Source organism: Scheffersomyces coipomensis, assembly GCF_036884675.1.
Source record: "Scheffersomyces coipomensis strain NRRL Y-17651 chromosome Unknown DFJ63scaffold_2, whole genome shotgun sequence".
Taxonomy (NCBI): domain Eukaryota; kingdom Fungi; phylum Ascomycota; class Pichiomycetes; order Serinales; family Debaryomycetaceae; genus Scheffersomyces; species Scheffersomyces coipomensis.
This window is the reverse complement of record NW_027042893.1, coordinates 1304558-1326013: the sequence shown is the minus strand read 5'-3', so window position 1 is coordinate 1326013 and position 21456 is coordinate 1304558. Positions and strand designations below refer to the sequence as shown.

Here is a 21456-nt window from a genome sequence, read left to right as displayed (position 1 = left end):
AACGCTAATAATAATACTTAATTTTCGATTCACTTCTAATTTGATTCAATTACATAAAAATAATATACAATTTATTTAAATAATGAAAATAATAAAATAAAAATATATTGTTGTTTATATATATATACGTATTATACAATTAGGATCTTTTTTTACATAAACAGAAAATAAAAAAAACAACAAACTAAATAATACTAAAGAATTGAAAACATCACGATCAAAAGAACCAGTGGTTGGCACTGATTATCGTAAGAAATCTCTCAAGTATGAACCTAATTTAGTAGCTCCATCTTCTAAAGCATCTTTCAATACGTCCAAATCTTGATTTGCATTCCCACTAAATCTAGAGGCAAATTCTCTAGCTGAAGCTTCAAGTTCACCCAATTGACCACTCATAGAAGCACTTCTTTGACCACGGGGACCCGAACCACCAGCACCACCTTGTTGCTCATCTTCTCCGAAATATGATGATGAAGAAATAGATTGAGCACCACTAAAAGATTGTAATTTAGCTTTAGCTTCATTGTTGGCTTGTTCATCAAATCTTGGTCCTCTACCAAAGTATTCATCAGATGAAATCCCCTTTTGACTACCATATTTATTAGTAACTTCTCCAGTATATTTAACTTCTTTATATTTCTTATTTGGTCCATTTGAAGCAATAACATTTTCACCTTGAGTCATACCAAACCCTAATTTCTGAAATTGAACAGTGGTTTCTTGAATTGGTTGTGGAGTGAAATTGTTTTCTTTTTTGATTGATGATGATGATGCTAATGATAAAGAAGTTTTTCTTGATCCACCAGTTGAAGTGGCAGCTTTTGAAGTTGTGGTTGAATCTTCAGTATTTGGATTATAACCTAATCTTTTAGCTTCTTCAGCTTCTTCTTTAGCTTTTCTTTCAATTTCATCAAAATCAATTTCTTCCCCTTCAGGTTTATTAACTTTTCTGGCAGCTCTTGTAGTTCTTGGTCCATTACCTTTTGATGATAAAATGGATTTTTTAGCGGCAGTACCATTATTCTTTAGTCTTGATGAAGCAATAGCTGAAGATGAAGTTCTAGTAGTGACAGCTTTCTTTTTGATAGTTAAATCATCAGTAGAAGCAGTTGGGGTAATATTTCTTGATGATAAAGGAGATGGAGTTGAATTGATTGGTTTATTCCAATTTGAAAAGAAATCATCAGTAGATGATTCACCATTAGAATCATTTAACGATAAATTATCGGTAATGTCATCTAATGTCACCACATCAGGATGTTTTTCAGCATCTTTAACTGCTCTTTGTTTTAACTTTTCTTTATATTTACTAGCTACTGGAGATGAATATTTAGCAGTAGCATCGATATGATTTTTATTATTAACATATTGAGATCCACCATTTTTAAGAAAGAATTCTTTAGCTTGTTGATTTCCACCAAACTTGAAGTTTCTTAATTGTATTCTTTGCCATGAATCCAAATTAGATGATTTAACAAATGAAATATGAACTCCTAAATTTCTATGAACAGCTGAACATTCCAAACATAAAAAGATCCCGAATGGAATCGATGTCCAAGTTGGATTCTTATTAGGACAATCAAAACATACTTGATTGGCTGGATCCTTCTTCAACCTGTCGAAGATCTTGGCAGCTTCCTCTTTCGTGGCAAAAGTATCAGACATTGTTGAATGATGATGGTATTGAAGTAGTTAAATAATAATGATTATCATCAGAAATCAAAAAATCTGTTTTCACTTTTCAAACAGCCAAAAAAATCAAAATTGAACTGACGTGTACGGATCAGATTATATACAGGATACAAATTAATAATTAGTATAATTACTATAGATTAGTATTAGATTAAATTATGTACAGATATGATATATATATAGAATGTAATATACTTGATTGATTGTTCTTAGGGTTATGGAAGACTAATGGAAAGGTCTGGAACCACCACGAGCAAATTCAATGATTTTCCATCCATCAGTAGTAGTGTTATCAAATTCTTCTGGAATTCGAGTAAATACCATAGCATAAGTACTTAATTGAATATGATCTTCAGTACCAGCAGCAATATCTCCAGTTTTGGCTTTTCTATATAAATGAACTTCTTGAGCTCTACAACTGACCACAATAACAGGAGTATCATTTGGTTGTAATTGTTTACAAGTAACCACTTCAACTCCTCTAATATCTAAGATTCTACCATCAGAAAACAATCCTTGTTGAGTGAATTGTTTATTATTGGCTTGCCAAACATTATATGGAGCTTCACTAAACCAATCTTTTAATACTTTATCATCATTCTTGATATAAGCATCTAAAACTTCAGGAACAATATAATTTGTTAAAGTCTTTTGAAATGTAGTAATACGGAAGGATGGATCCATTAATCTAAATTGTTTAACCACTTTAGCTTGTTCAGTTTCAGCGAAAAATCCGGTAATCTTTTCCACAATGGTTCTAATTACTGAAATTAATCCATTTTCAGATTCTTCCCATTTTTCTTGTAAATAACTAATACCACGACCAACTGGAGTTTTTAATTTATAATCTTCCCATTTTTCTCCCATTGATGGACCAGTAGATTTATGTTCAGTAGCAATTAAGGCACTTCCAGCATCTTCATTTTCTCTAACTGGACCTTTGGTACCATTTCTTAATTTTTCTTCAATTTCCTTTTGTCTTAATTGTTGTCTTTGTTCTTTAGTTAAAAACCCACCATAAGCAGTTGATGATCCATCATCAATAACATTAGAAACATCCTTATAAACTTGAGTTTGTCTAACAGGTTCAAAAGCTTTATCAGCAACTTCAGCACTAACTCTAACGGTAGTTCTAACCCCTTTACCAACAGGTGAATCCCAAGCTTTAACAGCTACATCTCCTACAGCTTCAGCTGATTTTTGAATCACTTTACCTGCAGCAGTAGTTCCCAATTGGGCTTTTTCATAAGCTTCTTTGGCTTTTTTAAATGCTTCAGATTCTGCAACTCTACCTGATTCATCTTGTAATGCTTTTATATTATCTTTTAATTCATTTGATTTTTTAACTTCATTCTTGAATGTATCAAAGAAAACCTTTAATGGTGATTGAGGAGGACTATTGAAATTACTTGATGATATATGGAATGAACGTATAAGACTTGCTTGAAGTAAATATGAAGTTGGTGAAGAGGTTGTCTTCACTATTTGGGAAGCTAAAGACGTACTTTTTATTCCAGTATTTCTCAACATGATGAAGTATGATTTATATATGATATTGATGATTATAATTAACTATTTAACAAGAATGCAAAATGGGCTTTTTTTATATTTTTATATATGTACACAGATGAGATGATGATCAGTTGTTGCAACACCTACCACTTTTTTTTAATGATTGAAATGGATATGAAATAAATAAGAAGACCTTCAAAGTATCCTTCAGAACACGGCCAACTATACTATGTACAATTAATCAAATTTAGAACAAATGATAAATAAATAAATCAAATTCTCCAGACCCATAAATTGAAGTCAAAAAAAAAAAATTTAAACAGTGATGAAAAATTTACATTTTTGCCACACACACACGACTACAATTTTTAGTATGACCAAATTATTATAAAAGTGCGCTACCGGTAAAACACTATAAAACATTAAACTTTATGTTATATTCATTATAATTATGTATGTACAGAGTCTTAATGACTTCATTAATGGTTTCTAGCATAGTAGTTGTGCCAGTAAGTAGCAGCTTTAACAGCAGCAAAAATACCAATAGCACCAATCGTACCATATTCAATTCTATTTAAAATACGAGCTTGTCTCTTTTCTATAGCAATGGCTTTTGCATAAGGAATATCATCTCTAAATGATATCATAGTATACAATGGAAGCCATTGAATTAAACGACCATTGAGATATCTTCCTAACGTATAATCCAACTTCTTTCTTAATAAGTACCAAACATTAGTTACTTTGGAAGACATTTCATAGTAATTATCTAAGGCTAATTTACAAATAGCATCTAAATCTTTCTTTCTAACATCAGAATATTGTTGGAATGTAGTGGTGACATTATTTTCATTCTTTTCTAATAATTCCATTAACACTCTAACATCTTCAAATCCACAATTCATTCCTTGACCATAGAATGGAACCATAGAATGAGCTGCATCACCAATTAAAAGTGATTTACCTAATGGATCACTATATGGATAAACATCAACTTGCATTAATGAACCACGAGGATTATTTTCAAAAACGGACTTCAATTGTTCTTCCCCAATTAATTTAAATGCATCAGGGAAATTCGAGGCAAAGAATGTAACAAATTCATCGGATGATTTAATTGATTCAATAACTGACCAAGGACTGAAAAAAGTTGACGTAAATGATCCATCCTTATTAGCTAAAGCAATCAACATGAAATTATGTCTAGGCCAAATATGAAGATGATTTGCATCAATGGAGAATTTAGATTGAGCTTCAGGGTCTTCATTAGGAGGGATATAAAGTTCTAAATATTGCATATCAATATATTTTTGAGAGAAATTCATTCTCATAGATGGTTGCATTTGATATCTAACTTGAGAATGAGCACCATCTGCTCCAATTAAATAATCAAACTTAGCAGTAATGAATTCATGATTATCATTTACAAATGATAATGTAATCAATTCATCTTGTCTACCTAATCCTGAAACTTTAGTTAATTTATGATTGAAATGAATATTAACCTTAGCTTCTTTCAATTCCTTAATAAGACATTCATTCAAGAATGATCTATCAATTGAATTAATACTTTCACCGAATAATCCATATAATTGAGATTCTTGTTTCGTACCCGTCTTATCATGAATCATTCTCCCTTTCATAGGAATGATATGTTGTAAGATTCTCTGTGCCATATCTTCATCAACATATTGTAAAGCTCGAATACCTCGATTACTAACAGCCAAATTAATCGACCGAAGATTCTTTCTTGATCTATCAGTGATAAGAGTTGGATCGGGTCTTAAATCATATAACGTAACATTATACCCTTTGGTTTGAAATGCAAGAGCTGCAAGACATCCAACTAACCCACCACCCACAATGGCAACGGTTTTTGGTTGTGGTATTGATCCTCTTCTTTCACTGTCAGTCATCCTATGTTATTTAACTAATTATAAAGAAGCAAAGTGGAGTGAAATAATATTTAGATATTTATTACAAATTATGACTATGACTATTTTGTAATTTTATGGTCTCACTCTTTTTTACGTTTTTTTTTTTACAGTAAGTTAAGCGAATTTAGCAATTTTTTTATTTATTTATGATCTGATTTTATTTTATTCATTCATTTTGCAATTATACGATTATAAACAGGGGTAAAGGCGGAAATGTGAGAGTGAGAGTAATGTATGGGTCTATTTACTTTATTTCACTATCTGACTGCAATAAATGTACTTCTGCATCAGCTTCTATATCAGTTTCCTTATCAACCGATACTGACTCTACATGAGTGTTAATAATGGGACCATCTCCAGAATTATCATGGGTGATTGGAGATGCAACAACACCAGGGACGGTGGTTGCACCGCCCAATTTAGCAAGTTTGAGTTTCTTTTTCTCTATGTCATTCTTTACTTGTTCTATTTGAGCTTCTAATTCATTATTTCTTTCTTCAAAATCTTTATTGGCTTGAATGGTATTATTTAAATTATCTTCCATGGTTAATTCTTTTATTTGAGTTTGTAAACCATTCATTTTCAGGGTTAATTCACTATTTATCCCTTTGGCTTCATCTAATTGAACATTGTATTCATCACTTTGTTGAGTGATTTCAGTATGGGTGGTTCGAAGATTTTCCAATTGACGATTCAATTCATTAATTTTAATTAAAAGATCATCATTGACTTCTTGTAGGTTAGTTAATTCATTTTGATTGTTATTTAATGAATTGGCATGGATTAAATGATACTCATTTTCATATTTAATGATTTGAGGTTGAGATTTAAGTATACTTGATAAGTTTAATTCATGATTTTCGAATAATTTTGAAGAATTTAAAAATTGACTTAATTCATCTCCTTCTAATTTCAATATATTGTCTTTATGTTGAATGAAAACTGATAAAATCAATCTTAATACGAAATCAAACCCTTCAAATATTATAAAATCTAAAATGACAAGTAATTGTTGTGGATCTGTAATCTTATGTTCGAAATAATTAAACAATATATCCTTGTAAAGATCATTAAGATATATTCCTTGGACACTGATATGTAAAAATACTTTATGAACCAAATCCTCTAATGATCTATTGATCTTATAATAGAATTCTTCTTTGATCAAACTATGGAAAAGCTTATCCACCTTCAATAAGACATAAAAGATTTCTTCAGGTTCCAAATGGGGAATCTTGGAAACAACTTTAGTTACAGATAGTATGAATGAACTAGGGGCGTTATATGATACAATCACATCAGGATTTAAATTCGTCTTGGAACTCACTTCATTGATATAATAATTATAAACTTCGACAATATCTTGGGTACTTGATTCAAGATTCAAACTCTTTATAAAACTTTCATGATCTTGATTATAAGTGGAATATTTCGCTTTCTTAATCAAACTATCAAATGATTCCTTATGATTAAGTTTATACCTTATCTGTAATGTCTTTAAATATACCAAAGCTCTTAAATCAGTAGGAATCCCTTTAATTAAATGAGTTTCAAACTCTTCAATCTTATCATTCGTCCTAATGAATTGATTACTATAATCTTGAATTATACTTATCCAATAATTAACATTATCATCTTCAATATCAACTTTATTCTTTATATCATCTAATCTTAATCTTAAATTATCATTACCAGTACTACTAGCATTGGTATTTTGATTGACAATTAAATCAGAAGTTTCATTTAATTGAGGTGATGAATATAATTCAATCTGTCTAATCACAGAGATAACACTTAAACTATCAGAAAATCCATAATGAATATGATTATCTGTTATAGTAGAAGTATCCGAATTGTTCCGTGGGGGTAAAGTTGGTATGGAAGGTTTATCTGTATCGTCTCTAAGTGGTAAAACTGGTGGTGTAGAGTCTGGCATGATGTGTGATGGTCTGTCTGAGTCGATCGAAGTAGTTGTGATCTGTTGATCTAGATAATCTAACTACAATTGATTAACTTATGATAACCAAATAGGTGTTGTTGTCTATTTTGGATTAGACATTTATATTTTTTTTTTTTGGGGTGGTGTGGTTTTGTATCACTTTTGAGGCTTTGCAATTATTATTTTGCCGACTACAATTGTTGCAACAACAACTATTTATATACTACAATATATATTAAAATATCGTTAATGTCAAAATGTACTTGATATAATCTAATCTTCAAAACTTGCCCAATCAAGATTTTCTCCATCTAATCTTTCCAACATTGCTCTCATGGCTGCATCTTCTTTCTTCTCCTTTTCTTCTTGTAATCGTTTAGCTTCAGCTTTCTTATTGGCTTGTGATTTCTTAGCTTCAGCTTCTTGTTCATGTTTCTGTCTTAACCATTCAATTCTACTTGGTTTCTTGGTAGTAGCAGGAGGAGTAGTAGGAGGCGTAGCTTTAGTTGCAGGTTTAGTATTCTTTTGAGTTTTCAAATTTGATGTTGGTTTATTAGATGTTGCCTTTTTAACGGTCTTCTTCGGTATTTGTTCAATCTCTTCATCCGTAGTAACAAATCCATCATCCTCATCTTCAGCTTCATCTTGTTTTCTTTGTTTATTAGATACTGGTCCTAATCTAGCAGCAAATGCCCTAGCAGCGGCTGACATAGGAGGTAATTCATCTTCTTCTTCGTCATCTTGTTCTTCTTCGTTGTCGTCTTCCCATTCATCTTCCTGTTCCTTGTGAACTGGTTGTGATTTAGTATTAACTTTATGGGAAGGTTTCTTATGATCAATTTTATCCTTTTTTACAGGTTGAGATTTTGATGATATACCAGCACCACCAGATAATCTAGCCGCAAAAGCTTTAGCTGCATCTGACATAGGAGGTAATGATTCATCCTCTTCATCATCCTCATCATCATCTACTTCTTGGACTTGCTCTTTATGATCTTCTTTTTCATATTTCAAATGTCTGTAATTAGCTTGATCTCGCGGTTGTTGTTGAGTTTTATATCTGTTATTATTATTATTGTTGTTGTTGTTGTTGTTGTTATATTTATGAGATTTATAATTATTATCATGAGCATCTCTAGAATGATTAGAATCTTGTGAATGATTATCTCTATATGCTCGAGGTCCTTTAGGAGGTGATTTAGCCGGTGACTTTTCGTGTTTAGAAATACTAGGTTTAGGAGTCTCTGAGGTTTGACTTGGAGCTTGAGCCCATTTACTTGCCAATTCTTCCTTTTTAGTAACAATTATTGGCTTTGCCCATTTACTTTCTAAATTCTTAGTCGAAGTAGTTGTAGTAGTAGTTGTGGTTGTTTTGGTAGGTGATTTTGGTTTAGGATGAGGATGATCATCTTGACGTTTGGCTTCAACCACCAATTTATCATCAGTAGCCCATTTAGATGCTAAGCCTGACATGATTTTGCAGTAATTGATATTTTAACAGGCAATGTTTGTGAGATTGTGGTTGTTGTTTAGATATGATAACACTAAGAGAAATATAGATATAAATGAATAGATAGATAATAGTAGTGAAAGAAGCTAATGTATAGATCAAGTAAGCAACAATGGTCTTTCTCTTAGCTAGAATAAGTTAAATACAGATATTGAATTGAATAAAACGGTTTTATAAATAGATGTATATATTTACCATGTTTAAAATGATATTTAATATTTTACGCTCTTTTTTTGATGTGTTTTTGTCTGTCTGTCTGCTTAAATTTTTATCTTATTTTTGTCTGTGTTTTGTGGTTCCATTTTTAAAACTGTCTGTCTGACTGCGAAATCAATTATAAACTGATTTTAGCAGAACATAAAATTTAATACAGGTCTTTTAATTGAATATTGTTAAATTTTCTTGGTATAGCTAACTTGTCATTATCAATATTAGGATTTCATAGCTGCTTGATTAAAATGAACTCTACACATATTAATCAAAGAGATCAGCAAATTGATTGCCGTTAAAACTCTAGTAGCAAGTATAAGTCTAGGATATGGGCTTTTGGAAGTTCTTTCTTTAGCAAAACAATGATTAATTGCAATGTTGATTATTATAGATATTAATAAATGACCAATGGTCCAGCATAATTCATCAATAAAAATTGTAGCCCTTTCTGGACGATATATAATTCTTGATGTGTTCAGAACAATAATATATACTTGAATTAGGAATTGAATAATCGCATCAACTTTTCTAACTCTTGTTATAAATAAACGTCTTTTTGCATAGGAAGTTTGTTCCTCATTGTATAGTGGTAGGATGGGTTTTTCATCTGTAGGTTCAGACATTTTTGAAAGAACAGTTTCAGTCATTCTTGGAAAATGATGTTGGTGATAAACAATGTTTAATAAAAAGGTTATTAAAATAAATTAGAGCTTAGTGGTATTTTAAAGTTATTCGTATTGGTTTTCTGCTAATTGCAAAGCAGTGTGCTCTTTTTAGGGAAGAATACTATTCTATCCCTAAAATGGTTTACATCGCATTTTATTTTAGAGAAAGATAGGACTATTCAAAATATACTTATTCTTATCATCACAGTTCTTACCAGCACAAAGGTTATCTTTCCTTTGGTTAACACAAATTAGCAACGAATAAATTAATATACAAATTAAAATCCAAAGAATATCTACATTTTGAGTCAAAAAAGGTACAAAATTAAGCATTCCCATTTCCTCTACTTAAATCTACATGATCAACGCATAAGCCTATTATTAATCAATTCAGTTGTTCAACTGGTTATCTCTTATAGATTGCAAAATTTCACAAATATCATCATTGACCGATAAAATTAGGGAATTTAATGATCCAGTATTTAGTAATAACTTAGGCTCTATTAATAATTTTCCGGTAAGAATGGCTGACCGATGTCGTTTTTATTGCAACATTGCATAATCAGGGAAAAAAGTAAGACATTTTTACCCTAACAGTATGACAAAGTATAGTAAATCTAGACTACATACCTTAATTATACCATTTGTTACTATCAAATACCTTCAATTCACTGCTTTTGATGTGTTCATTTCATTCCTACTTCATTATGAACAGCTAAATATTAAATGGCGTGAGAAATTTCTTATACTGAATAAGCATTAACCATCACCAGGTATGCCCTCCTCTCCCAGTAAGTACCAGGTGTAGTGAAGAAAAATGTCGCATAATTTCTCCTTAACCTTCTGGATCAGAATCGACCGCTCCCCCACCCCTCCTCTCTCTCTGTTAATGCAACTAACCACAAAAAATGTCGCACGTCATTAAATTTTTCATTCACCACGAAACCACCACCCACCATCCTCAGTGTGACCCGGCATGATAATTTAATTTTAATATATAAATTAATGATTTAACCATTTCAAAATATTTCATCAATTGTTTCAATTCTTGATTGTATCGATTAGTCAATTAAGTCAATTGAGTGTTAATTTCAACTTCTACTCCTCCCACAAACACGTACTACTACATCATGGCCTCATCATACTCTGATTTCAAATTAGCTTCTGATTTATCAGCTTGGAAAAAATTAGAACAAACTTATAAATCTGAAGGTTCTGAATTTAAAGTTAAAGAAGCCTTTGAAAAAGATCCAAAGAGATTTGAAAAGTTTTCTAAAACTTTTAAAAATTTCGATAATAGTCCAATTTTATTTGATTTCTCCAAGAATTTAATCAATGATGAAATTTTAGCTCAATTAATCGCTTTAGCTAAAGAAGCTAAGGTTGAAAGTTTAAGAGATGCAATGTTTAAAGGTTCAAGAATCAATTCCACCGAAGATAGAGCTGTTTATCATGTTGCTTTAAGAAACAGAGCTTTAAAAACTATGGAAGTTGATGGTAAAGATACTTCTAAGGAAGTTGATGATGTATTACAACATATGAAAGAATTCTCAGAAGAAATCAGATCTGGTAAATGGACTGGTTATACCGGTAAAGCCATTACTGATGTGGTTAACATTGGTATTGGTGGTTCTGATTTAGGTCCAGTTATGGTTACTGAAGCTTTAAAAGCTTATTCTAAACCAGGTTTAAATGTTCATTTTGTTTCTAATATTGATGGTACTCATTTAGCTGAAACTTTAAAAGGTTTAAATCAAGAAACTACTTTATTTTTAATTGCTTCTAAAACTTTCACTACTGCTGAAACCACTACTAATGCCAATTCTGCTAAGAAATGGTTCTTAGAAGGGGCTAAAGAAAATAAACATATTGCTAAACATTTTGCTGCTTTATCAACCAATGCTGAAGAAGTTTCTAAATTTGGTATTGATACTAAAAATATGTTTGGATTTGAAAATTGGGTTGGTGGTAGATATTCAGTTTGGTCTGCTATTGGATTATCTGTTGCTATTTTTATTGGATTTGAAAATTTTAATGATTTCTTAAAAGGTGCTGAAGCTTTTGATGCTCATTTTGTTGAAACTCCATTAGAAGATAATATTCCAGTTTTAGGTGGGTTATTAAGTGTTTGGTATAATAATTTCTTTGGAGCTCAAACTCATTTAGTAGCTCCATTTGATCAATATTTACATAGATTCCCAGCTTATTTACAACAATTATCAATGGAATCAAATGGTAAATCGGTTACTAGAGGTAATGTTTTCACTAATTATCAAACTGGTGTTATCTTATTTGGTGAACCAGCTACCAATGCTCAACATTCTTTCTTTCAATTAGTTCATCAAGGTACTAAATTAATTCCAACTGATTTTATTTTAGCTGCTCAATCTCATAATCCAATTGAAAATAATTTACATCAAAGAATGTTAGCATCTAATTTCTTTGCTCAATCTGAAGCTTTAATGGTTGGTAAAGATGAAGAAAAAGTTAAAGCTGAAGGTGCCACTGGTTCATTAGTTCCTCATAAAGTATTTGCTGGTAATAGACCAACCACTTCAATTTTAGCTCAAAAGATTACTCCAGCCACTTTAGGTGCTTTAATTGCTTATTATGAACATTTAACTTTTGTTGAAGGTGCTATTTGGAATATTAATTCTTTTGATCAATGGGGTGTTGAATTAGGTAAAGTTTTAGCTAAAGTTATTGGTAAAGAATTAGATAATTCCAATGAAATTGAATCTCATGATGGTTCAACTAATGGTTTAATTAATCAATTCAAAGCTTGGTCAAAATAACTATCCATAAACACTGATCATAATTCTAAATTATAATCTTTTATTAATCTTATCTCTTTGTGTGTTTTTATCATATATAAAGTAAATAAAGTTACCCTTTTAATTTTAACGTTGTTTTATCATCATATTGGTATGTATTTTTATATGCCGGAAATACGAAGAGCTCTCCAAATTTTTTTATTTTATTTTTTTTTCAAATATGTGTAGAAGCAATTAGTTAAGGTGAAGCTTTCATTAAAACGATAGAACTACAACAGTAGTGATTAACAGTGGATGGCACTGAGTCATTGAAGATAATAGAAAAAAGAACTAGACACAATATTCAAAAAAGAATACTTCTTTAGCAAACAAAACAACAATAATCATAGCAATAATAATAATAATTACCATATAATGTCAGATCAAGATGATTTCCCATCCTATTTGGATGAACAACAACAACAACAAGAAGATGGAGACTTAGATAATCCGTTAAGAGTGTTGGTAGTGATAAATGTACCTGAAGGAAGTGAGAAGGAAACTAGCAATAGTTCAATTCATGGAGAAATGGAAGAACGATTATTAGATAATGTTCAAAGTTTCAAAGCTATGAATGAATTCTTTGATGATTTCGATGATAAAATAGCGTATCCTAATGAAGGACATATTAAATATGAAGTTGGAAGTGATGGATTGGTGGTTATTGTGGTTGATAATATAGAATTAAGAAATAAGGTCTTACTGTTTATGGATAAATTTACCACCATTAAGCTGGAAGGTGATGATGAAGATGAGGAAGAAGAGGATAACAAGAGGAATAAGAAATCAAAGAAGAATGTTAAAGCTTAGACATCTTTGGTTGAATATGGAAGGATGATTCCATAATGTACATTAGAAATATATATACACACATAAATTAATACATACATTCATTAGTAATAGTTGATTGTTATATCGATCTGTAAGTTGTTGACTCCTATACTTTCTACATACTCCCTAAGATAGTAAAAGTAGAAGAAATGGTACAGTTTCTTAGCTAGTAGTTATATTGATAACTGATACTGGCGACACAAAATTAGTCTCACACTAAAAAAATGTCAGTGTCTCCTAAAACCACCAGCCCAAAAATCAAATTTACAACAATCAATCTTTATCAAATCAATCAGAGCTTAATCAACTTAATAAGAGCACACCTTCAATCAATCAATCAATCAACAGACATACATACAACAGACACATCACATAAACAATGGAAGACTGGAGAAGAATTGATATCGATGCATATGAACCTGAAAATCATTTATCCAAAGAAGAATTATTACCTAATTTACCTGCCACCAGTTTATCAGAGATTCAAACTGTTTCTAAACAAGTTAGAACCTTATTATCCCAGGGGAAATTCCTTGATGCTTTGAAATTGGGATTACAATATCCTCCATATATCGCTAGTGAAGATATTAAAAGTTTACATACTGAAACTATATTTGAAATCTTATGTCTGATTAAAAATAATCATAATTTAACTGAATTAAGTTCATTCATTAAACAATTAAGTTCAGATGAACAAGATATCTTGGTTAAATATTTATACAAGACTATGAATACTAGTTATGGACAAAAACAAGGAGGGTTAATATTAAGTTGGTATGAAAAAACAGTAGAAATCACTGGTTTAGGTCCTATAGTTAGATTCTTAAGTGATAGAAGAACTGTATAGGAAGGAATAACATAGTATATATGTCATTCATTACGTATTATTATTATAAAAGTTTTAGTATAAAAAAGAAACATTAATATATTGTAGGGATATATAAAAAGAAAAGGGGTATATATATATAAAAAGAGGGTATAATAATACAAAAATAATACAATGTAATCCTTAATTCATTTAGAATTGGGATTGAACTAAAGTTCCAAAGTTGTTGGTACTAACTTTAGGTGATTTGGTTGGAGAAGATTTCTTATGAGGTGAATTATTTGAAGTTGATGATTTCTTCTTAAATTGTTTACCAACGAGTGATTTATAATTACTTGAATTATGTAACACATTTCCATGATTATGATTCTTTTTCTTATGGGAAGCAGATTTGGTTGGTGAACTATTTAATCTTGGTGATGGTGTTAAATCTTCTAAACTACTTGCAACATCAGGAGTATTTTCTTTATCTTGAAACATTTCAGTAGTTGGATCAAAAGTAGTATTTGATTTCAAACTTGGGAATACAGACATCATAAGATTGTCGGAGTTGATTAATGGCACATCATATGAAGGAACTTGTTGAGCTTGTTCTTGTTGTTCCTTTTGTTGATGTTGTTCAACTTGTTGTTGTAATTTCAAAATCTCACCATCCTTAGATTCAATAACTTGTTTTAATTCTCTAATCTTTCCATCTTTATCATTAGTTAATGACGAAACTTGAGAATTCAATTGATTAATCAATTCATCTTTAAGAGTGACTTGAGCATTCAATTGATTAATCAAATCATCCTTGTTCCCATTCTCCCCATTCAATTGTTGATTCTTGTTGATTTGTTCATTAATGATAGATTGTTTATTCAACACATCTTGATTCAAAATGATATTTTGATGAGTCAATTGATCTATTTCAAGTTGTTTATCTAAATTGATTTGATTCAATTGATCAACTTGACTTGAATTATGATTCGAATCAGTTTCAAATTGAGTTATGATTGATTGTTTAGCTTTCAATTCTTGATTTAATTGATTGATGGAGTCTTGTTTCGATGAAAGGTCGGATTTCAATTGATTTATTAAATTACGTTTTTCATTCAATTTAACGGTTAATTGATCAATCTGAGTTTGTTTATCGGTATTGTCTTTGTTTAATTGTTCAATCTGGGTTTGTTTTACAGTAGTTTCTTGGTTCAATTGTTGAATCTTAATTTGATGTTGATTTGTTTCTGAGGTTAATTTCTCGATGCTTGTTTGTTTATCAATCACATCTTGATTCAATTGATTAATAACTTTTTGAGAATCATTATTTTCTAACTTCAATTGATCAATCATCTTAACCTTGTCCTCAGATTCTTCCTTCAATTGTTCAATCAGTTGTTGTTTCTCATCCACTTCACTTTTTAAACCATTAATCAGATTTAATTTATCATTCACATCACTTTTCAAAACATCAATTTGATGTTCATTCTCAGTAATAGATTGAGCTAAATCCTTCATACTTAATTCATAATCATTAATTTTCAATTGATGAGATTCAGAATCTTGATTATATTGAGCCATCAACTCTTCATAATGGATAGATTGAGAATTATTCAATTCAATTAAATGAGATACATTCCCCTTTAACAACTCAATACCATTACCATTCTGATCTTGTTCACCGAGTTGAACTAATTGATTCACAGCATGAACTTGAGTAGTTAAATTCTGATATTCATGTTTCAAAGATTGGAATGATTTCTTTAAATCTTCATAAGTCATAGCTTTAGCGAATTTAACTGGTGATTGACCGGGAAGTGCTTTACTTAATGCACGCTTTTTACGAATTGGACTTTGAGAACTCATGGTTGGTTGAGCATAATGAGGTAATTTTCTCTTCTTAACCATGGTGGTTTGTCCATCCTGTTGTTGTAATGGTTCTTCTTCTTTTATGGTATTGAATTTTTGAATCATTTGGAACATATTGTTCAAAGTTGATTTGATTAATTTTTCATTACCGTATAAATCTAAATGTAAGATAATATTCAAATTATGAGATTGTTTTTCATTATTATGATTGTGATGATGTTTCTTAAAGATAAAGTTAGTGATAAAATTAGATGATCTTCCAATAATAGATTTATTATTCCCACTTAAAATCAATTGACTTATAGAACTTATATTTGAATTTGCAAATACATTTGAATTAGTCAGAAACTCTTCATTTCCCATAAAATCAATAAAAGTATGTCTAACATTATTATAATACAAGGTAATGATCAACACTGATCTTGAAGAATTAACATTAAACGCAGTTCTCTTCGTCAACCTATTCTTAAAGACATTTTTCAATTGTAATTTCGTATCAAATCGATCTTTAATCAATTGATTTTCGAAATTAATTTGATTCGATCGAACTTTATTATGATCTCCCGCCATAAGATCAATGATATATTTTTTATTATTATCGATGATTTCAAACGCAGTCATAAAACAAACTGATTTAGTATCATTTATAATCCGTAATTTATCAATTAAAACATTATATAAATTAGTAGTTTTCCCACTATTGGTTGGACCCATGAATAACCAACATTGAGAAGTGGTATCTTCTTGATTGATTAATGATTTCAATTGATGATGAGTTTCAGATGTGAAGATTTGGTCGAATTCGTAAGTTTTATCATTTATATCGAGATTGGTATCCGATATGATATTAAATTTTGGATCTTGATCAGAAGATGGTTCTGATGAAGTGGACTTTCCCTTGATTTGAACATATAATGGTATAGTCATGGTTGATGCTAATATTATTAGTTAGAAGAAGAGAAGTAAACCCAATTTAATAAGATGAGATAAATGTATACGTTTTGTTTTGGTTACAATTAGAGAGTTGTAGATATGTTTAGTTTAGGGTATTTTGGTAAGGCTATTATTTGTTTTTATATATTCCCAATTAGGTAATTCATCTTTGTTGCGAAAATGATAGTGCGTGAGTTCGTCAAAAGAGTTATGTCGCGACAGAAGAAGTTGTCGAAAACGAAAGAAAATATGACAAAATGAAAAAGAAATTCGACATAAATCATGTGAACTGGATCACATGACCACTACATTCAAAAGCGATACAAAAATGGGGACAGAATAAGGATAATGACAAAGTTTAATAAAGATGATACATTAAGGGGGGGGGGGAGAGGACGTATGATATGATATGAATTGATAAAAGGCGGATCCAATAATCATCATCATTATCATTATACTGAAAATTTTTCATGATTAATTAATGTGAAATTGGAGTTGTTTGGTTGAATCGGTTATCAAAGGGAGGAAGGTGCAAAGGGTCAACCAAAATTAAAAAAAGAAAAAAAAAAAAATTAATTAAATTAAAATAAAAATAAAAAAAAAAGAAAAGGGAGAAATTGAATGTGTATAATTGATTAACACAAATAAGATGAAATGATCAATTTAACAGTTTAAAAAACGGGGGATATCTTTAATTGATGATGATGATCAAGTCATGATAATAATAATAATAATAACAATATGACTTATTAGTAAATTTAATGATCATTAAAATTGGAGTGTTGTGTTAATCCCAGTCTATCCTTAAAGGAAGAAAAAGACCTGGACCATACCAGTGATTATATACAGGTCATTAATTCCCACACACCCCTTTTAAATAAAAAAAGAAATTTAAATTTAAATAATTTTTGATCAATTGAACACGACCTTTTTTTTTTTGCTGCTGCTGCTGCTGCTGCTCCTTCTGCTCCTCTTTTCTTTTTTTTATAATATCTGTATACTGCATATAAAGTCATATCACACAAAATTAAAATATTTTTGTTGAACATATTTTGCTACCACATAGTTAAGCGCTTTAATTAAAATAAATGTTTATTTCTTGACAATGATATAAATCAGCACCAGTTTTAGTAATTAGTTGATTGCTTGAATGATATGTCATCATCATTCATTCATTCATCAGTTAAGTTTATAGAAAATAACTACTTGTTGAGCAATGATACAATTCAATGAATGAAACATCAGATTTTATAACACACCGTAAATGTAAATAAAACAACAACAACAACAACAACAACAACAACAAGTATGTTGTTAGTGATTTTTATGTTATTTTATTTTTATTTTAAACGTCAGTTGATTTGTCTTAATTGATATAACTAAAATTTAATTAACTTTGTGTTAAATTTGACTTAATTCGTCTATTAGACTTTTAAAGATTTAATTTTAATTTTGAAATGATGACAATTATTAACTATGGGGGTAGTAAAGAGAAATAAAGAGTCACAGACACATATCTAAGTAACATAAACTAATGTAATATAAGCATGTGGCTATGATAAGTCTCATGAGAGTTGGAGTCAGTTCATAGCAAGAAACATGTTATTGTTATTGTTATTATCATTTGCTATTATGAATATTTTATAAAAACTACTTAACCTGACTACACGATAATAAGTTATCGTCACCTTATAAACTATTTCTTGTTATGAATAAGTGGTAAGCAATAAGTAGTAATGGTTGTTATTATGGTTTGTCATAAATTACCAGTAAATTGTTTATTATTTTCTAAATGAGTAAGAAAAGAAAATTTTTTTTTGTGATTGTTTTTTTTTTTTTTTTTTTTTAATTTGACTTTTCGACACGACTTTTAAAAATTAAAAATTTTTATTTTTTTTTTTCTAATTTTGGTGAAAGGGAAAAATACGAACATAACAAATAACTAAAAGTGAATATCCATATTTAATGCAAACTTTTCCCATTTACTTCTTCTTCTTTCTTGTTTAGACAGAAAACTCATCCCTTCCCTTCCCTATTCCTTAGTTAGAACATTCTTCATTGATAGAATATTCGTATAAGGAAGAAGAAACCTCCTCCAACTCACTCACTCACTCATTCTAAATTTAATATTAGAATCTTCCCCCTTCTCCTAATTTTAGTTAGTCAGAAGAGAAAAGAAAGTGAAGAAAGAAAGAAAGAAATAGATTATAAGTCCTTATTTATATCATCATTAGTGGTTCGAATCAAAAGCATATCATAAGGTAATACCCAAGTATTATCAACTGTATCCAACTTTCATTCATTCCATCAACTGTTTTCTTCATAATTTTATGGGAAAGTATAAATAATAATAATAATATAATATTCCTCAATCATTAATTTCTTTTGTGGATATTTTTATCAACGTATCATATCATCTAAGTCTAGACTACTTCTATCAAGCAAGCAGCCTTGATTATTACGATTATTACTACCACTACGAGCTTTTAATTAAGTTTTCGTTTCTGTCTATTAATAACAAATTACCTTTTTTTGGTGAGAAAAATTCAACCAATATAAAAATAATATATAACATAACAAGAATGTATCAAATACAGCCTCCTCCTCCACCACCACCACAACAACAACAACAACAATTCTACCATCATCATCAATCAGGATCCATCTCCATGGTTGCCCCACCTCCTTATCATAGACCAAGTTCTTCATTTGGTATCAATGGAAATACATCAAATCAACCACCACAACCACAAACTCATTATTCAACTCCTCCTCCCCCTCCTCCAAATGCGTATTACCCTCAACCTTTAAGACATTCAAGATCATTCTATAATACAAACACCAATACAAATCCAATTCCTCATCCTTTCAATTCCGGTTTTATTCCCCCTCCTCCTCAACAACAACAACCTTTACATCAACATCATCAATCAATCATAGCGTCTATGGCTTCGGCTCCTCCTTATATGTCATCTCCCCCTCTCATGCTTAAAATGCAAGATGTTCCTGCTCCTGCTGCTGTACAAGTACCCGCACCAGTTCAAGATGAACAAGTTAATGGTGGAATCAATTCTGTATTAGAATATGATTTAAATACTATGGCTGCATTTTTAAGTTGGTGTTCATTTGGAATGTTAAAACAAGATAAAAACCCTACTAAGGATTTTGAAAGTTTGATTGTATCTGTTTTATTCGCTACTAGATTACCTAAATCAACCATTATTATCGCTTTGGAATATATGAATCAACGATTCTCAAATGTGAATAATAACAATAGCAATGTTAGTTCTTCTGTGGGTGATTTAACTGAACATCAGATTTTCATTCAATTGATTGTTAGTTTAATCTTGGCTAATAAATTTAATGATGATAATACTTTCACTAACAAATCATGGCATGGAGCTACTGGTTTAAAATTGGAATTATTAAATAAAGAAGAAAAAGATTGGTTGGATGAATGTAAATGGAGTTTAAATGTGGTTAATTTCGAATCTAATATCGTTACATTACAAGAATGTTGGATTACATGGTTGGATAAATATGGTGATAAACATAAAATTAAAGATTTAATTACATCTTCTCCACCACCAATATCTCAAATTCAACAAGTTCAAGTTCAACATCATCAACATTTTAATTCTTTATCCTCGAAAAATTCTTTTTCAAGTATACCGTCTTCACCTATCTATTCAGATCATCCAAATCATTATTATTACCCTTCATCATCTTCTCCTCTGATTACTCCTCCTACAAAGTATAGTGATGGTAATTCATTATGGTTTGATCAACAACAAGGTGTCCAACCTCAACCACAACAACAAATTAATAATCAATCAATTTGGAATAATTTCAATAATACAACTCCAAGTATCGCCTTTCAACCAAATGTTCAAATGCAACCTCCATCTCAACAACATCAACATTCTCAAAGTGGTCATTTCCAACCTCCTCCATTAATGGCATTACCATTACCTTCCAATCCATCTACTTCAAATTCATCCTATCCATTCCATCATAATCCGATTTTAAATCATGGTGGGTTTGTGGGATATGCTAATCCTTATTACATGGCATCATGTTAAATCAATCAATCAAATCATACACAGTGTACATTAGTCCCCTTCCGTTATAGAATTGTTCTTCAATCCGTTATTTTACATTTTTTTTTCTTTTTTTTCTTTTTTTTTCATCTTTTCTTATATTACTTTGGTTTTTATTTGGGTTTTTTTAAAAAATTTATATTATATTGACAATTCATAACGATAACTATTATTATTACAACAATGACAATTCAACAGGTTATTACTACTTGTTCAAAACTTTTTAAAAAAAGATAAAAACTATATATATATAAACAAAACCAAAAAAAAAAAATCTCACACAATTAATAATAATACATTCATTCAGTCGTCTTATTCGTTCTATCCTTTTTTACGTTTTTTTTTTTGATTCATAATAGCTTTTATATTTATAATAATAATAATAATATACAATCTTTATAATAATCGTTTAACTATTGTTTACTATAATTGTAGTAGTGAATGGAGGCAGGTATCAGACGCGTTTAACTTTCTTCAAAATCAGCTTCTTCTTCTTCTTCTTCACCTTCTTCATCATCTTCATTGATCACTCCTTGTTCTTTATCTAATTCCGCAGCAGCTTTAGCGAAATCAATCACTTTACCTCTGGTTCTTCTCCCGGTAGTTATGATATTTGAGGCATCAATTTCATCAAATTCAT

General features: G+C 30.1%; 10 protein-coding genes across 10 annotated transcripts; 4 read left to right on the top strand and 6 right to left on the bottom strand. All coding sequences in view use genetic code 12, as the record gives it.

The window, feature by feature from the left end:
* Nucleotides 1-74: 74 nt before the first annotated feature.
* GLO3 (ADP-ribosylation factor GTPase-activating protein) lies at nt 75-1923 on the bottom strand. Its single transcript, XM_064909125.1, has one exon. The coding sequence runs from the start codon at nt 1663-1665 to the stop codon at nt 244-246; it is 1422 nt and encodes a 473-aa protein (XP_064763735.1). The 5' UTR covers nt 1666-1923; the 3' UTR covers nt 75-243.
* On the bottom strand, nt 1686-3614 carry TIM44 (protein translocase subunit). The gene has a single exon (XM_064909127.1). It carries the CDS (start codon nt 3220-3222, stop codon nt 1918-1920), a length of 1305 nt encoding a protein of 434 aa, XP_064763734.1. The 5' UTR covers nt 3223-3614; the 3' UTR covers nt 1686-1917.
* A 69-nt stretch (nt 3615-3683) lies between these two features.
* BNA4 (kynurenine 3-monooxygenase) lies at nt 3684-5120 on the bottom strand (the record flags this gene model as incomplete). The annotated part of the gene is made up of 1 exon (XM_064904836.1): nt 3684-5120. The coding sequence occupies one exon, from the start codon at nt 5118-5120 to the stop codon at nt 3684-3686; it is 1437 nt and encodes a 478-aa protein (XP_064763733.1).
* A 265-nt stretch (nt 5121-5385) lies between these two features.
* On the bottom strand, nt 5386-7077 carry DFJ63DRAFT_311734 (uncharacterized protein; the record flags this gene model as incomplete). The annotated part of the gene is made up of 1 exon (XM_064905826.1): nt 5386-7077. The coding sequence occupies one exon, from the start codon at nt 7075-7077 to the stop codon at nt 5386-5388; it is 1692 nt and encodes a 563-aa protein (XP_064763732.1).
* A 225-nt stretch (nt 7078-7302) lies between these two features.
* FGR50 (Fgr50p) lies at nt 7303-8801 on the bottom strand. The gene has a single exon (XM_064909105.1). It carries the CDS (start codon nt 8551-8553, stop codon nt 7354-7356), a length of 1200 nt encoding a protein of 399 aa, XP_064763731.1. The 5' UTR covers nt 8554-8801; the 3' UTR covers nt 7303-7353.
* A 1-nt stretch (nt 8802) lies between these two features.
* DFJ63DRAFT_71450 (uncharacterized protein) lies at nt 8803-9779 on the bottom strand. Its single transcript, XM_064909104.1, has one exon. The coding sequence runs from the start codon at nt 9445-9447 to the stop codon at nt 9022-9024; it is 426 nt and encodes a 141-aa protein (XP_064763730.1). The 5' UTR covers nt 9448-9779; the 3' UTR covers nt 8803-9021.
* Nucleotides 9780-10441: 662 nt separating this feature from the next.
* PGI1 (glucose-6-phosphate isomerase) lies at nt 10442-12663 on the top strand. Its single transcript, XM_064906857.1, has one exon. The coding sequence runs from the start codon at nt 10596-10598 to the stop codon at nt 12258-12260; it is 1665 nt and encodes a 554-aa protein (XP_064763729.1). The 5' UTR covers nt 10442-10595; the 3' UTR covers nt 12261-12663.
* DFJ63DRAFT_71653 (uncharacterized protein) lies at nt 12367-13185 on the top strand. The gene has a single exon (XM_064909122.1). It carries the CDS (start codon nt 12654-12656, stop codon nt 13086-13088), a length of 435 nt encoding a protein of 144 aa, XP_064763728.1. The 5' UTR covers nt 12367-12653; the 3' UTR covers nt 13089-13185.
* A 303-nt stretch (nt 13186-13488) lies between these two features.
* On the top strand, nt 13489-13956 carry ARC15 (Arc15p; the record flags this gene model as incomplete). The annotated part of the gene is made up of 1 exon (XM_064907951.1): nt 13489-13956. The coding sequence occupies one exon, from the start codon at nt 13489-13491 to the stop codon at nt 13954-13956; it is 468 nt and encodes a 155-aa protein (XP_064763727.1).
* Nucleotides 13957-18978: 5022 nt separating this feature from the next.
* On the top strand, nt 18979-21110 carry CLG1 (Clg1p). The gene has a single exon (XM_064909103.1). It carries the CDS (start codon nt 19299-19301, stop codon nt 20796-20798), a length of 1500 nt encoding a protein of 499 aa, XP_064763726.1. The 5' UTR covers nt 18979-19298; the 3' UTR covers nt 20799-21110.
* Nucleotides 21111-21456: the final 346 nt, after the last annotated feature.